This window comes from Elephantulus edwardii, unplaced genomic scaffold (assembly GCF_000299155.1).
Source record: "Elephantulus edwardii isolate Elephantulus edwardi_28Jun2011 unplaced genomic scaffold, EleEdw1.0 scaffold00177, whole genome shotgun sequence".
NCBI lineage: Eukaryota > Metazoa > Chordata > Mammalia > Macroscelidea > Macroscelididae > Elephantulus > Elephantulus edwardii.
The window spans coordinates 2,296,482-2,312,502 of NW_006399927.1; the positions used below are offsets into that span (position 1 = coordinate 2,296,482).

At 41.7% G+C, this 16,021-nt stretch overlaps 1 protein-coding gene across 1 annotated transcript in view; it reads left to right on the forward strand.

Moving 5' to 3' along the window:
- The window catches only part of FRMD4B (FERM domain containing 4B), a 306,037-nt gene that overhangs the window by 270,745 nt on the left and 19,271 nt on the right, over positions 1 to 16,021 (forward strand). Inside the window, exons 12-14 of the mRNA XM_006895942.1 lie at positions 12,903 to 12,979; positions 14,488 to 14,626; positions 15,134 to 15,275. Coding sequence (XP_006896004.1) covers positions 12,903 to 12,979; positions 14,488 to 14,626; positions 15,134 to 15,275 — 358 coding nt within the window. The remainder of the gene's footprint in view (positions 1 to 12,902; positions 12,980 to 14,487; positions 14,627 to 15,133; positions 15,276 to 16,021) is intronic.

Below are 16,021 nucleotides of genomic sequence, written 5' to 3' on the forward strand. Positions count from 1 at the left end.
ATTTGGTACCTGGGTTGGGATTGCATTGAACATGTAGATTGCTTTTGGTAGGATTGTCATTTTCACCATATTGAGTCTTCCTATCCATGAACAGAGCACTTTTTTTCCATTTCTTTAGGTCTTTCTTGTGTCTTTCAGAAATGCTCTATAGTTTTCTTTGTATAGGTCTCTTGTATCTCTAATTACATTCACTCCCAAGTATCTCAATTTGTGGTTGGCTATTGTAAGTGGTATTGCTTTATTTCTGTCTCTGAGTTCTCTTTGTTACTGTAGAGGAATCCTATTGATTTTTGGATTTTGATCTTATATCCTACCACTCTCCTAAATTGGCCTATTAACTCTAACAGGTTTTTTGTTGAGTCATTGGGGTTTTCTGTATACACTATCATATCATCTGCATATAGTGACAGTTAAGCCATTTCTTTGCCTATCTGGATGCCTTTTATTTCCTTTTCTTGTTATATTGCCCTAGCAAGCACTTCCAATACAATACTGAAAAGACGTGATGACAGTGGGCATCCTTGTCTGATCCCTGTTTGCAAGGAAAATGTTTTCCTTTAGTCTTTCTCCATTGAGAATGATGTTGGCTCTTGGTTTTACATACATACTTTTCACTATGTTGAGGAAATTCCCTTCTATTCCAATTTTGCTGAGTGTCTTTATAAGGAAGCGTTGTTGGATTTTTGTCAAATGCCTTTTCTGCATCAATTGCTAAGATCATATGGTTCTTGTTACTTACTTTGTTAATAAAGTGAATTACGTTGATTGTTTTTCTTATGTTGAAACATCCTTGCATACCTGTTATGAATCCCACGTGGTCATGTTGAATTATTTTTTTTATGTGCTTTTGGATTCTATTGGCTAGGATTTTGTTAAGGATTTTTGCATCTATATTCATCAGAGATATGGATCTGTAGGGTTGTTGTTTTTTTTCTTGGAAATATCTTTGCCTGGTTTGGGTATTAGGGTTATGCTTGCTTCATAGAATGACTCTGGACGTGTTCCTTCTTTTTCGGTTTTTTTGAAATAGGTAGAATGGGTGCTAAATCCTCTCTGAATGTTTGGTAGGATTCAGCTGTGAAGCCATCTGGTTTAGGACTTTTCTTAGAAGTCTTTTTATGACCTTTTCCATTTTTTCTCTTGTGATGGGTCTGTTCAAGTGTTCTATATCTGTCCATATCAATCTGAGCAGAGGATGTGTTTCAAGGAATTTTTCCATTTCCTCTAGGTTTTCAAATTTATCAGAGTATAGCTTTTCATAGTATTCTGATATTATCAATTTAATTTCCTCTGGTTCTATTGTGATGTCACCTCTGTCATTTCTTAATCAAGTTATCTGTCTTTTCTTTTTTTTTTCTCTTAAATTTGCCAGTGGTTTGTCAAATTTTATTGACCCTTTCAAAAAACAAGCTCCTGGTTTTATTGATGGTTTCAACTATTTTTCTGTTTTCTAGCTCATTGATTTCAGCTCTTGTTTTTATAATTTCTGTTCTTCTAGAAGCTGTAGTATTAGATCATTGATCTTTTCCTATTTGCTGAAGGTGTTGAGTTAGGTCATTCATTCTTCTTCTTTCTTCCTTTTTTATGTGTATGCTTATTGCTATGAACTGCCTTCTGAGGACTGCCTTAACCGTGAATGGGAACAAAGATTGAGTTGGGATATTTTTCCTCCTTTTGTAACACAATTTTGGTTAGAAACTAAAGATATATAAAAAAAAAACTTGCCTATGTTCCTGAAAGACATTTCTAGCAATAGTAATATAGGATCTTTGATTTTATAGATGTTTAAAATCATATCATATAATCATTATATATAATTTTTTTTCAAGAGGAGAAGACAAACACGTACTGAGCCCATTCTATTTGCGGGAACACTGAGGTATTATTACTTTATGTGCTTTATCTCATTTAAGGTAAAAACAATGTCTCTGCCAGCAAGAATTGATAATCTAAAAGGAAAGATAGAAGGATGTTAAAATTCTGCTATATTTTTCAAACACTGTGACTGTATTTATGGTGCACAGCAGGTAGTACAGTTTCTGGCTCAAAAGAAACGTTCAGCCAATGAATGATAAAGCTGGTTGTATTTGTTAGGAAACACTCTCCACTCCTTCCCTGATTTTGCCAGACAAAGAATAGACATTTAAGAGTTGAAATGGAACTGGAAATGTCTGTCTAGATGCGAGTTCTGTCCTTCCACTGCTGAGTTGTTCTGTCACTCAGGCTTCCAAAGCTGGGAGTTTTGGTCTCACGAAAACCCAGGTACTGAAGTTCAGGTGACTTCCTGCTAGTTTCCTGATCTGCCCTCCAGGTAGGAAATCCGATCTTATCCTGCAGGCCTGTGAGGTCACAGGTGAGGGGGCGGGGTCGTCGTAGGCCCCGCCCCCAGCAGGGCCCGCAAGACGCGCCGTAGGGGGCGGAGTAGAGGACATGTGCCCAGACAGGCGCAAAAGAGCGGAGGCCCCAGCACCTCCCTGGGCAGCGGGCCTCCCCCACCTCCGCCCCTAGAACCACTAGAACCACAGCAGGATGAGCTGAAAATAGGTGTCACCCAAAGGTTTAACACCCAGTTCCACAAGGATAGGAAAGACGTCAGAAAGGCTTCATTTAAAAAAAAAAGCACTTATAATACTGGTTAATCATTTAACAGAATTTAGATGGAAGTGACTAAATTCAGGGTCATGCCAGCTCTAGTGAATGAGTGTACACCAAATAAATGGTGACTCACGTCGGCCACCCCCTGGTATTACTTGAGGCACAACATCATACCATTCTTTTTGTTCTCATACCACTTATTTTTTATAAGCATACTGTTAGTGCACAGATGAATCTAGAACATATTCTACTGAGTGACACAAGGCAGTCACCTGGACAATTAGGTATAAAGAGCTAAGGAACAGTTTACACACAGAATCAGTCTTGGAGGATTAGCACGGATGTGAAAGGAGTGAGAAGGGAAGAAAAACGAATAGATATATAATGTGGGAAAAGGGAAAAGCAATGAGCAATAAGCGTTTAATGAGATGCTGTAATTAATCAATTATAATTAACATAAAATAAAGTAAGACTTTATATGTAAACTTTCATGTAAATAATAATAATAATAAATTCAAAAAAAAAAACTCTTAAAAAAAAAACCCAACGTGACCCCAAAGGAAGAGATGTTTCACTTTCTCGTGTCTCACAAAAATAGAATTTTGTAGGATACTCTTTTTATTTTTACTTGATTTTCTAAGTTTCTATATAAAGTTTTCATTGTTTCAAATGTCTTCAGTAATCCACTCAAACCACTCAAAAAAGATAACCAGTCCAGCCTGTCTCCTTCATGCAAGTATTGGTGGCACATATTGAGACATAGTGGTGCAAATAATTAACATGCCTGACTGCTAGCTGAATGGTTGATGGTTCAAACTTACCCAGAGTCTCCTTGAGAAAAAAATGTGGCAATCTGCTTCCATAAAGACTGTTGTTGTTAATGTTGTTGTTGTTGTTGTTGTTGTTGTGTACCATTGAGTCAACTACGAATCGTAGCAACTCAATGAACCACAGCTCTGAACTCTGCCTTATTCTGAGCCAGTCTCACTGTCTTTGATACACCTGTCCCCATTACCCCATTACCACAGTCACTGTGTCAGTCAATTTCATCCAGGGTCTTCCTATCTTGTGTTGACCCTCCACCCTTCCAAGCATTCATTACATAAGATGGAGTTTCAAAATCTTTGTTTTCAAGGAGCAACCTAATTTCGCCCTCTCCAGGACAGACCTTTCTATTCTCTTGGCAGTCCATGGTGTGTTCTGTACTCTTCTCCAGCAATACAATTCAAAGGCATTGATTCTTCTTCTGTCATCCTTAGTCGTTGTCCAGCTCTCTGATGCATATCAAGTAATTGTGAAGACCATGACCTAGATAAGGCACACCTTGGTCTATAGACTGGCATATTGCTCTTCAGAACTTTGGAGAGACAATAGATTTTCCCAGTGAAATTTGTGTTTTGATTTCTTAACTGCTGGTGCCAAGAATGAATCTGAGCAAGATGAAATTGTTAACAATCTCAATCGCTTTCTGTATATCATGATGCTGCAATCTTTGCCTTCTTGATGTTGAAATTCAGTCCATATTGAAAGCTGGAGTTCTTGACCTTCTGCAACAAATGCTTCAGATCCTCCTCAGTTTTAACAAGCTAGGTGTATCATTTGCATAGCACAGGTTGTGATGAGTCTTCCTCCAATCCTGATGCCACATTTCTCCTTGTAAAGTCCAGCCTTCTGATCGATCTATTCTGCATATAGATTGAAAAGGTATGGAGAAAAGACAGAAAGCATGTGTCCTTTCTCCAAATCATAAAGATCATAGCCCAGAAAATCCTATGCACTGTTTCTTTTTGGCAATGGACAGAAATCTTTGTAGTTGTTTCACGGGAGGTGTTACTTGCTTTTTGGGGGGATAGAGATCAAGAAAGCTGTGAAACTCCTTCAACAATGTGAGAGGAGCTTCTACAACCAAGGATTATCTGACTCAAAATGTTAAGAATGCTGAGACTAGAGAACCAGTATCTGCTGGTGTAACTAGGATGTGATAGTTGAGGTATGATAATGAAGACATGACTTTTGTTCAGAAATTAACAACTTTGGAGTTGTAGTTCATTCCACTGGGCGGTGTGTTTAGGAACAAACAGTTGTTTAGACAGCTTTCTAAATGCAAATGACATCAACCATACAGGCTTACAACTATTGGTATCAGTGTCACATGTGCACACCCTGGGGGGGACACTCAGCAGTGGAAATTATTTTTTTCCTGATGGCACATTTCATGTATATATATATATATATATATATATATATAAATATTTTCTTGAGTATAAGGAGTAATACATTTTGAGTAGTTTGGCAAAAAGTTTAGATGAATTTTTGAGTTTCAGGAAATGCACAGCATTAAAATCTGATTAGTGGGAGGATGTCACCTCACCCTTGTGTCCTCTGTGGCTCATTGTGTCACTTCCCAAGGGTGACCTATGGCTTCCTATCAATATGTGCATTATGACATTCACTACATGTGTGCAACACAGTCATGGCTAACATGGGATTCACAGGCACTGATGTGGCTGAGCTGGATTTTTATAGCTATTGTACCTCCTTTACAGAGCTCTGGTGGCTTAGTGGTAAGGAATTGTGGTGCCAACTGAAAGGTATACAGTTTGAACCCACCAGCTGCTCTGTGCGAGAAAGATGAGCTTTCTTCTTATGTGAGCAGTACATTTTGGATAAAGCCTGGATGTGAGAGCTGCTTTTATTTTTCCTTCCCAGTGGCCACTGTTAGATCCTCATATGTGGGAAGGCTATGGTCATGCTCAAGGTCCAGCCTGAAGCTCAGGAAGGAAGATATGTCCCACAGAGACCAATGAGCCAAGACAGCTTGCATGGGCACTGTTGTCCCCAGATTTCAGAGTCGGATGTATCTCTAAAGAGCTCTGTTCTCCATGCAGTGAACCTGAGCAATCTGATGGTGCCCTTCAGCATCCCATGGCCTGATCTGAACCGTGATCTGGACAAGGAGAGGAAGAAGCAGCCAGAGAAAGAAGACACAGAGGCCAAAAAGAAAGAGGAAGAGAAGGCAGAGGCCCTCCTCATGGCCAGTGAACCACAGTGAGAAGACTGTGGGTCCTTTGCAGCTAGCCAGCATTGGAAGCCTGGGATCAAAGCTCAAAGCCGCCTGGCTGCTAAAGCAAACACTTAGGATTGAGTATGGGAACAACTTTGGGGTGACCATCCAGGAAAAGTTGTCTGAGCTGAAGACCACCCTTCACAGCAAGCTGCATGGCTTCCACATGCAAATCTCTAAGTATTTCTCAGAGCAAGCCACACAGTAACCAAACCAGCCCAGCAGCCCGTGTGTTCATATCCACCAGTCTCTCCTGGGGAAAAGGTGGGAAGTCTTCTCCTTTATGATTTACAGCTTCCCAAGTACCCACTGGAGAGTCAGCTGTCAGTTATTTCAGCTCGACAGCAAAGAGTGAGTCAATTTTTCCGCCCTTGGAGGTGTAGTGTATACCATGCTGTGCTGTTAACCAGAAGGCTGGTGTTTTAACTCCACAAGCTTCTCTAATGGGAGAAGGGTGGGTAATCTCCTCTCAGAGATTCGTCGTCTTGGATACCCAGTGGAGGGTCACTGTGAGTCAGGGGCTGTGTTTTGCTTTTTTATCTATCTGGCATCTAATTTTGTAATCTTAAAATTAATTCCAGGTATTGTTGTGTCTGTGGCTGTATACTTCCTTACTTTTTTCAGGCCAAAGTTCATAACTACTCATTCTAGATGAGTGGAGAGAGACTAAACCAAAACCAAATCAATCATCAAGTTCATTCTGACTCATAGTTTATAGGTTTTTTCCTTTTTATGAATATTTATTTTATTACTAGAATGATAAATTCTAAAACAACAAAATGCAGACTCTTAGAATCAATCTCCATAATAGTCTATGTGTTTCCTACTGTCAAAGGGGCCCGTTAGAGTAGTGAGAGAAGATCTTCACCCTGAAACCCACAGCGTCCCTTTTCAGCAGGAAGTAGCTAAGAGAATACGCCATCCCCTTTTCCTTATGAATCAGGGTGAAGTCTCTCTCAGGGAGGAGTGATAGGGAATGGCAAAGGACACACCGACAAAGAAGATTAATCAGAACTGACTTTGACAAGCACTGTGGCAATTGGACAATTAAAACAGACATTCGGATCGCAGGGAAGAAGAATAAACTGGGGAGGAGGGTGGAGAGAATGGTGCGGCAATGAAGGAGTGAAAGCCCAGAATCCCTGTGAATGTTCATTGAAACTAATAAAATTTAATAATAAAAAAAAAGAAAGTACCACCTAAACAACCAAACCAGATCCACTTTTGCCAAGTCAATTCAGAATCATGGTGACCTTCTAGAACAGAGGCAAATGGCCCCATAGGAACCCCAGGGCTGTGAACCATTATGGGGCAGACGGCCTCGCCTTTCTCTTGAGGAGAGACCTGTGAGTTCTAACCTCTGACCTCTCTGTTGTCACCCAAGTGCTTAATCACTGAACCACCAGAGTCATTGCAAACATCATCAAATAGACCAAACCTATCCCACTGCTGAGTCAAATCCCACTCACAAAGGGGCCCCACTACGTTTCCAAGGCTGTAAGTCTTTACAGGAGGATAGTGTCCTTGAAACAACTGGTAGATTTGAACTGCTGACTTCTCACTTTGCAGTCTCACACGTAATGTTCCAAGCCACCTAGGCTACTCGCTTTAACAGTGAGTACTAGTTAGAGTGTCAGTATTGTTACTGTGCTTATACAATAAATTCTGAAATATATAACTTACTTACCCTACTATGTGTTACAAGATCAATACAGCACCACCTTCGTTTTTAACTCATCAGGACTGGGAATGGTTGTTGTTGTTGTTGTGTACCATCAAGTTAAAACCAAGCCATAGCTGACCCTCCAGCAGGTTTTTAGAGGCAATTTAATTACACACAGGGAGATTGCCCAACTTTCTCCCATGGAGCAGCTGGTGGATATGAACTATGTGCCTTCAGGATTGAAGTACAGTTACTTTCTACTAGGCTGTTTTAATATGAACATTATAGATGTGTATCATTTTATATATGCATATAAATAGTCCTGTGCTATGAGACATCATCAAGAAAACAAAAATCCTCACTACTGACAATATCATGATAAACGGAGAAAAGATTGAGATTGTCAATGACTTGCCTGGATCCACAATCAATACACTTGATACCAGCAGCCAGGAGATTAGGATACTTTTTACACTGTTTAAGTCTGTAGCCAAGGACTTCTCCAAATTACTGAGGCACAATGATGGCAATTTGAAGGCAAGGGTGCACCTAATTCAGGCACTAATTTCAGTCACTTGCTATGCATCTGAGAGCTGGACAGTGAATAAGGATGACAGACGAAGAATTTATGCCTTTGAACAGTGGTGTAGAAGAGTACTGAATATCATGTGGACTGTCAAAAGAACAAATAGATAAGTTTTGAAGAAGAAGCAGCCAGAGTAGTCCTTGCAGGCAAAGATGATGAAGCTTTGGCTTATATTTTTTGGATATGTTGCTAGGAGAGGTTATTCCTTGGAAAGACCTCATGCTTGGGAAGGTGGAGGGAAGGCAAAGGAAGAAGACCCTCTCTCAACCAGATGGATTGGCACAATGACTGCAGCAGTGGGTTCAAGGGTATTGGAGATTGTGAGGATCACACAGGCTAGGACAGTGTTTGATCAGTTGTTCATAGGGTTGCTATGAGTCATACAGCAATACATCACACTCTATAATCCTCTTATGTGTCATCAAGGCAGAACTGACTTATAGCTGGCCTTTCAAAAGATTTTTTTGAGGCATAGGATAAGATTCCCTCTCTTTCTCCCATGTTGCAGCTGGTGGATCCAAACTCCCAGCTTTTAGGTTAACAACACAACTTCTTGGCACTAGACCACCATACTAATAGTCTCCACCTAATAGGAAAGGAGATGCATGCTTTGCTTCCTTTTACTTTCTTTTAAACTTTGATCTCTGTCCTCAATCTTAGAATGTTTTCTTTGCAACAATTCTCCTTCATTTCCCAAGGGATTTAGAGTGTTCCAAATTACAGGACAGAGTCCTTTTCTAACACAGAAGCACCAGAGTCAGGTCAGCCTAATAGGTCATTTTCTATTCCATTCACCCTCCCATTTGTCTGAAATCTCCACTACATTTTGACAAGAGAGAGCTTCTTCTTAACCCATTAGGGAGAATACAGGCAGGTAGGGCAGAAGTGCCATGGGCCAGGCCTTGCCCACAGGTGCTTTCTGAGTAAATGAATTCACGTCTTCTTAGTCCTATTGCATTCTTCACAGCTTAATCCTTGTTCTCTGATACCAAGAACACCAAATAATTCTCAAAGTGCAATAAACTAATGATCCCAAAAGAATAACTCACATTTCCAGCTGCCAACAAAATCAAGTATTGCTATGGTTCAAAGTATTTTTCTAGTAAATTTAAACATTGATAAAAATCACAATGATAATAGCATTGTTATTGTTATGTGCCATTGAGTTGCTTATGACTCACAGCAATCTATACAACAGCTCTGAACCCTGCTCTATCTTGAGCCAATTTCATTGTCTCCAACACATATACTCCCATTACCCCAGTCACTGAGTAAATCCATCTCATCCAGGGTTTTCCTCTCTTGCGCTGTCGCTCCACCCTTCCAAGCATGATGTTCTTGTCAACATGTTCTAAGTATGTGAGAGGGAGCTTCAAATCTTTGCCTCCAAGTAGCAGCCTGATTTTACCTTATCCAAGACAGATTTATTTGTTCTCTTAGCAATTCATGGTATATTTAATACTCTTTTCTAGCACCAGAACTCAAAGGCATCACTGTGTAGAGACCACCCTGATGCCCCTGCACCAGAACATCAATATCACGGGAGTGGAGAGGAAATGGAAGGACACAGGTGGTGGAAGGCCTGAGCCATCAAACCAGAGTTGGCTGGGGGTGGGGGATGGGAGATGCTGAAAGAGCAAAGAGATGGAATTGAGCTGGATGCTGACAGGGCAGGGTGAGGGTAAGGACACAACACATGCTTCAAAGGAGTGGGTCCCCGGGACCAACACCTGATTTGTTTCCTGCATACTATCATCGTTGTTTAGGTAAAATGCTTGCCTATCAAATATTACTCTAAAGCTGAGCACCCAAATTAAGTCGGCCATCCACTTCCAAATTAACAGGCCTTTGAAACCCCTGTATGTTATATTATAGAATATCTAATAATAAGGGTCTTTCAGATGACTGGGAGCTGGAAAACTCACTCTCATCAACTTATGTTCATTCATCCCGTATGCTTTGGATGTGTTATCAGGAATGTCAGGCCCTGAATAAAGACATCATACTTGGTAAATTAAAGAGTCAGCCAAAAAAGGGAAGGCTTCCAGTGGGATGGATTGTCAGTGGGCTCAAGCCCAGCAGAGATTGTAAGGATGGCACAGGCCCAAGAAATGACAGTGTCACATCACAGCAACTTGACAAGAGCAATGGTCAGTTTCTATAAATTTTTATTCTTTTCATCTTGAGAAATTAAAAACTACAAAAGAGTATCGAGAACATAATGCCTGCCTGCGTAATGATGATTGTTACTGATTACATTACAGTTTTGTGTATCACATTCCCATTGTTCAGTTCCTCCCACCCAAGTGATAACTCCTGTCAAGAGTTAAGCATGAAAAAAAAAAAAAAAAAAAAGAGTTAAGCATGTCTGTCCTGCCCACTTTTAAACTATTACAGGCACATAAAAAAGCATTTCACATTTTACACAAACTTTTTAAGATTGCAGCTGAGGAAATGGCTCTGCCTTTCAGACTTAAGGTCTCTGGGTGGTGTAAATGGTTTGCATTTGGCTCCTTACTGAGAGTGGAAACTCAAACCAGCCCAACTGTGTGGTAAAATGAAGCCCTGGCAATTCACCTCTGCCAGGTGACAGCCATGAAAACCCGCTGAGCCATCCTGCCCTGTAACTCACAGGGTTGCCGGGAGTCACAAATCACTTGATGGCATCAAGTTTGGTGCTGGACTTTCAGACTTAAAAACTCAGGAATTGTGCTGCCAACTCAAAGGTACATTGTTTGAATCCACCAGCTTGTCTGCCAGAGATAGGTAGGCATTCTCCTCCTTTTATTTACTGCCCCTAAAAATTTGCTGAGGGTCAGGATGGATTCCCAACTCAACGGTAAACAAGAACAACAACAGTGTGTTCCCCCACCTCTTGTAAACCAGCTTGACATCTAATGATTTTAGATTCTCTAAATGAGTCAAAGATCTTCACATTTTAAGTAGGGTCTGTGCTCACAGGAAAGAACTGTGGTGGCAAAAATAGGAAAGCATTCAGCTGCTAACTAAAAGGTCAGTGGTTTGAACTCACCCACCAGTTTACAAGAGAAGGATGTGACCATATAAAGATTACAGCTTTAGGAACTCTCTGGGGCAGTTCTACTCCTTAGGTTTTGGGTTAACTCAAAGCTTGGAATCCACACTAAGTTTTGGGCTTGGTGTGGCAAAGAGCAGGCTTGCCGTAAGCTCATGTACATGTGAATGGAGCCCAAAGTGATAGCATTTCACACTTGTAAGTGATAAGGGGGAGGTGGCAGCTTTGAGGGATCATGTTTCAAGTCCAGCCCAGGCTTTTATGTGTGTGGGAATGGAGGCAAAGGAAAACACAGCTGAACTGCCTTGTAGCTCTTCCTGTTGAACCTGTTCACATCCAGGGTGAGTAACGCTGGGGCGAGATGGCTCCCTAGAAGAGCTGCCCGGTGAAATTTGTGCCAGCCTCCAAGCAACTCTGCCCAAGTGGTCTCCAACAAAACCCATCTGCACCCCATTTAAAAATATCCCTCACTTCTGGGAAGACCTGCCAGTGAGAACTTCGCTCTCCTCACTGCCAGCCAGGAGTAGAGAGAAAGATGGGGAGGTGCCTGGGCAGACTTGCTGATGTCAGTGTGTGTCATTGTGGGAGGCTGGCTCTGTGACACCCAGGCACACCTGGGTGCCTTATGAAACCGGCCCAGAGCTCGCCAGTGCCTGGAAGGGGGAGCTGAAGGAACCCGGGGATTCCCCAGCTGTTCTGTCCATTCAGGGACCTCTGAATTGAGAGAAATGAGAGCTTCAAGTCCACAGACATTTTAGGAAGTCGGTATGTAGCCGTGAGCTTTCACTGATTCCCTTGGAGCGTGAGAGTTGTAGCCTGTGAACGTGAAGGGCTGGGTGCTGCCAGGCTGCCACGTTCTTTCCTCTGTTCAGGTTGGGGATTTGGTCTGGGCACTTCGGTTTCATGGTTGCCTGTACATGGGGACCTTCAGCTCCTCTGTCCCCTTTCATGAGCTTTACATGTTGAGAGAGTCTTCGTTTCTGTGCTTCAGGAAATGATATTGCAGTAAGTGTGTTACAGAAAAGTTCTTACACAGCTACGCTGCTCTTCAGAGTCAGCTGAGATCTGAGAATGCTATGAGGTTGCTGGTTATTATCTCCCTAATCTTCAAGACAAGGCAGGGAAGAGGAATCCAACCCCGACGTCTAAGCTGAGATAGACAAGTTGTGGCTTAGGCCAGCATGAGATCTCCGGGCGGCTGGGACAGACCCTCAAAGTCCTGCCAATCCTGCTTCTCTCTGGTTTTCAGGTCAATAGTCCGATCTGTTGCTCCCCATCAAGTGGCAAATGCCACAACACACAGTGCTGGAATGTCCCCAGTGCAAAAGGAGAAGTCTATTGTGTTTGCAATGACTGGGGCTCTGACTCCAAAAAGGCAGTCTCCCACCCCCACCCCCTGCCCGACTCCCCTGTGGGCTATGGTGTCCCCCTCTGGGGGACCTGCCCCAGTGGGAGACCGAGAATCCCCTCAGCAAGCAAGCGGGCTTGTGTTTTACTTTCACTTTGCATTCTTTTGAAACCTGATCTCTGATCTTATTGAAGCCACAGCTCTGTGGCTATTTTTCCATTTAAACGTGGAGTCAACATCTCTGAGCATGTGCTTACTGGAACCAGTGAGGATTTCTGGGTTAACTCTCCCACTTAAATGAGTCAGAGGAAAAATAGTGTACACACTCCTCTACAGATACCTGGCTTTATTGTTCAGGGGAGATTTACCGGTGAGATGAAGTTTAATAATTAAAGATTATTCTCAGAGGAAAAAAAAAGAATGAAATGGTTTCCGGTTATAGTAGCTTTGTGAAAAGACTGAGTCACATAGTTGTGCTCAAAATCTTATCAGCACAGGCCTCCCTGTGACCTAACATCATTTGATTACTAAGCCAATCTGGATGTTTAGTAAAGAGAAAAAGAATAAGATCTGGTTTTTCTATCTTCTTTCTTTTTTTTTTTTTTCTTTTAGTTATTCCAGTGGAAGCAGTTAGAGAACCTGTATTTCCGTGAGAAGAAATTTGCTGTTGAAGTTCACGACCCACGAAGGTAAGAGTCACATCCTCTGGCGCTGCTGAGAACGTCTGTCCACGCGTGTCTGCAGATGCACGCCGTCATCCCTCCTCGTGGAGCTGCCAGGCAGCTTTCCGTAGTCACTTACGGGGGTTTTTCCCCATCAGCACCATGTGAGGCTCTCTAGTCTTCCCATCCTGTGTCATAAATTGTACCCATTCTCAGAAGTGTGAAGTGGTATCTCACTGTTGTTTGGATTTGCACCTCTTTTGACTGATGATACTGAGAGTCTTTCTCTCTCTCTCTCTCTCTCTCTCTCTCTCTCTCTGTGTGTGTGTGTGTGTGTGTGTGTGTACCACTTGGATACCTTCTCTCACTGAGGGGTTTTGCAGACAGTCCAGTTGCTCTGAGTTCACCAGGAGACACCTGAAAAGGAAACCTTAGTGACCTACTTCTGAAAAGTCAGCCATCGAAAATCCACGGAAGCCAGTTCTCTGACACGTGTAGGAATGCCACCAGTCTGTCAACTCAGTGGCAACAACTGGTTTAATCACTAGTGACTGGGCTTGGTCACTTTGAGAAAGCAGTTGCCAAATTAGTAACATCAATTAGGATCTAGGTTCTCATGAGAAAGTCTTATGCAGTCCTGGGTGGTGGGGTTTTTTTGTTCCAAAGATTATAAATATTTGGTAGACAGAGAAATGAGAGAAAAAGAGATGACCCAATGAGATAAGGAAAATTCCAACAAAGTACTCACTTTTCCCTGAAACCCCCCCCCCATCTATCTGTCATGTGTCCCCTTTCTTCCTCTCTCCCCCATCTGCTCTCATCTGCATACGCTGAGCTCAGCACCCACTGTGGGTGGACTTGCCTATTTTCAGACAGTGTAATCATGTTCATGCTCCAGTAGTACCACAAGAGCCATTTGAATCTATAGCTAACTCAGAAATTCACTTGCACCCTGAAACATGTGCTGATCCCAAAGGGCCTGATTATTTGGTCTGCAATTTATTGTCACATTTATTCCTTACAGCTGGTTGTGCATCCTTATAACTTTTTCTATTTTTCATTGAGAGTATAACTTCTTATATAATGAGCTTTTTCTTGCTTTTGAGAGAGAGTGTATGTGTGTGTTTTAATCCACTGGCTCATACAGAGAAGGTGTCCTGTTGTCTCGGTGCATAAGGTGCCAGACTGCTAAACAAAAAGGTTGGCAATTTAAATCCACCTGCTGCTCCTTAGGACTCTTTGTCCTAAGGTCAGTCTCTTCCTGTGAAGCTCTAAGGCCTCTTATATCATTAACTGGAGGGCCTCTGTGGTCAAGTCAACTCCACACAGTGGTTTATCTTACATAGAAAGAACTCACTCAGAGTTGTTACTGATTTTGTCTTAAAGGGAAACAATGAGAAGCATGGCTGTTATCAGTGGAAGACTGAGAACAGCACAGTTAAGAAGATGCCCTATTGCAGCATCACATAACAAGTCCATTTTGGGTTGAGATTTGCTGAAGGTGAATAATTTGAGTGCTTTCCCTCTGCTTTCAGGATTTCAGTGTCAAGAAAGACCTTTGGGCAAAGTGGCCTCTTTGTGCAGACGTGGTATGCAAACTCTTCTCTCATCAAATCCATCTGGGTAATGGCCATTAGTCAACATCAGTTTTACTTGGACCGGAAGCAAAGCAAAGTGAGTATAAGAATTCCTGTCAGGATTAATTCCAGTGCTTCATTTGCTTTCTACTGAGTACATCCACTTTCTCAGAAAAGATGTAAACACTTGAAGCTTTTCTCTCTGAATTTGTGTGTGTGTGTGTGTGTGTGTGTGTTAACTCTATCACTAAATGTTTTAGTTTCCTTACATTTCAAAGATGGGTTATATACTAACCAGTTTAAAAGTTGTAAGATCTGCCAGCAGTTTGGTATGTGGCTGTGTGTGTGGGGGTGTGTGTATACATACACATTGGTGATGTGGCTGGGGACATTCCAACATTATTGCCTGAGCCCTATGATGGGGGAGAGAATGTAGAGTCATTAAGAGTATTTTAGGTGCAAAGCTCAAGTCTTACATGTTTCAGAAATTTAATATCTAAAAATTCTAACACACCATCCTTGTGGACATTTTATTCTCTAGTAGCAATAATATCTTATTAATTTGAGGTTTATCAGATATGTTTCTGTGTTGTGACTGTCTTAGGCAAAAATCCCCTCCGCCAGGAGTTTAGATGACATCGCAATGGATCTGACAGAGATGGGGATGCCACGAGTCTCCATGCTGGCGACGCTCGAGGCCAAGAGCCAGTTCATCATGGCGAGCAATGGCAGTTTAATCTCCTCAGGTGATCATTTCTGTGGTGGAGGTGGTGGGGAGGAGGGTGCTAGAAAATGTTCAAGCTCTCTTTATTATGCTTTAGTTTGGTTTTTACAGTCATCGGTCCTTCTCCCTCCCTTTTATTGAAAGTGTGGTGCATTCATATATCACCTAATATTTTCTATTTCAACACTCTTCAGCATTGCTGTTGTCCGACTTCATAGCAAGACCCATTTTCTTTTTTTTTTTTTTTTAGCAAGACCCATTTTCAAATGAATCTTTGAACCCATATTTTAGGAATAAGTGAGGCTAAAAAACAAAACAAAACAAAACAAAAAAACAACCCTTTTGTACACCACAGTTTTGATCTAATTTGAAAAAGCTTGAGAAGTGATTGGAGAAGTGGCATTTCTGCACAAAGAGAGTTCTTCCCATGGCTTAGGAGGGCAATGTCCCCTGACCTTGTGGGCTGTAAAATCCACTAACTTCCCCCATCAGTGGGATTTTGCACATGTGAGAGAAAATACTATGCAAACATGCCTATAAGATGACCTCCCTCTGAGATCTTATGGTTGCCTCCCAATCCACCTCTGAAGAAATTCAAGACTCTTTCGTCTCACTAAAAACACCGACTTTACCAAAACTTATTTTCCTAAGTCTCACAGCTCATAACAATGAGGTGTACATTCTTCTTCTTGTCACAAAATGGTCTCCAGCATTATTTTCTTTTAAGAGAAAGAACATTTTTTTAGAAGTTAGCTCAAGAAACATCTT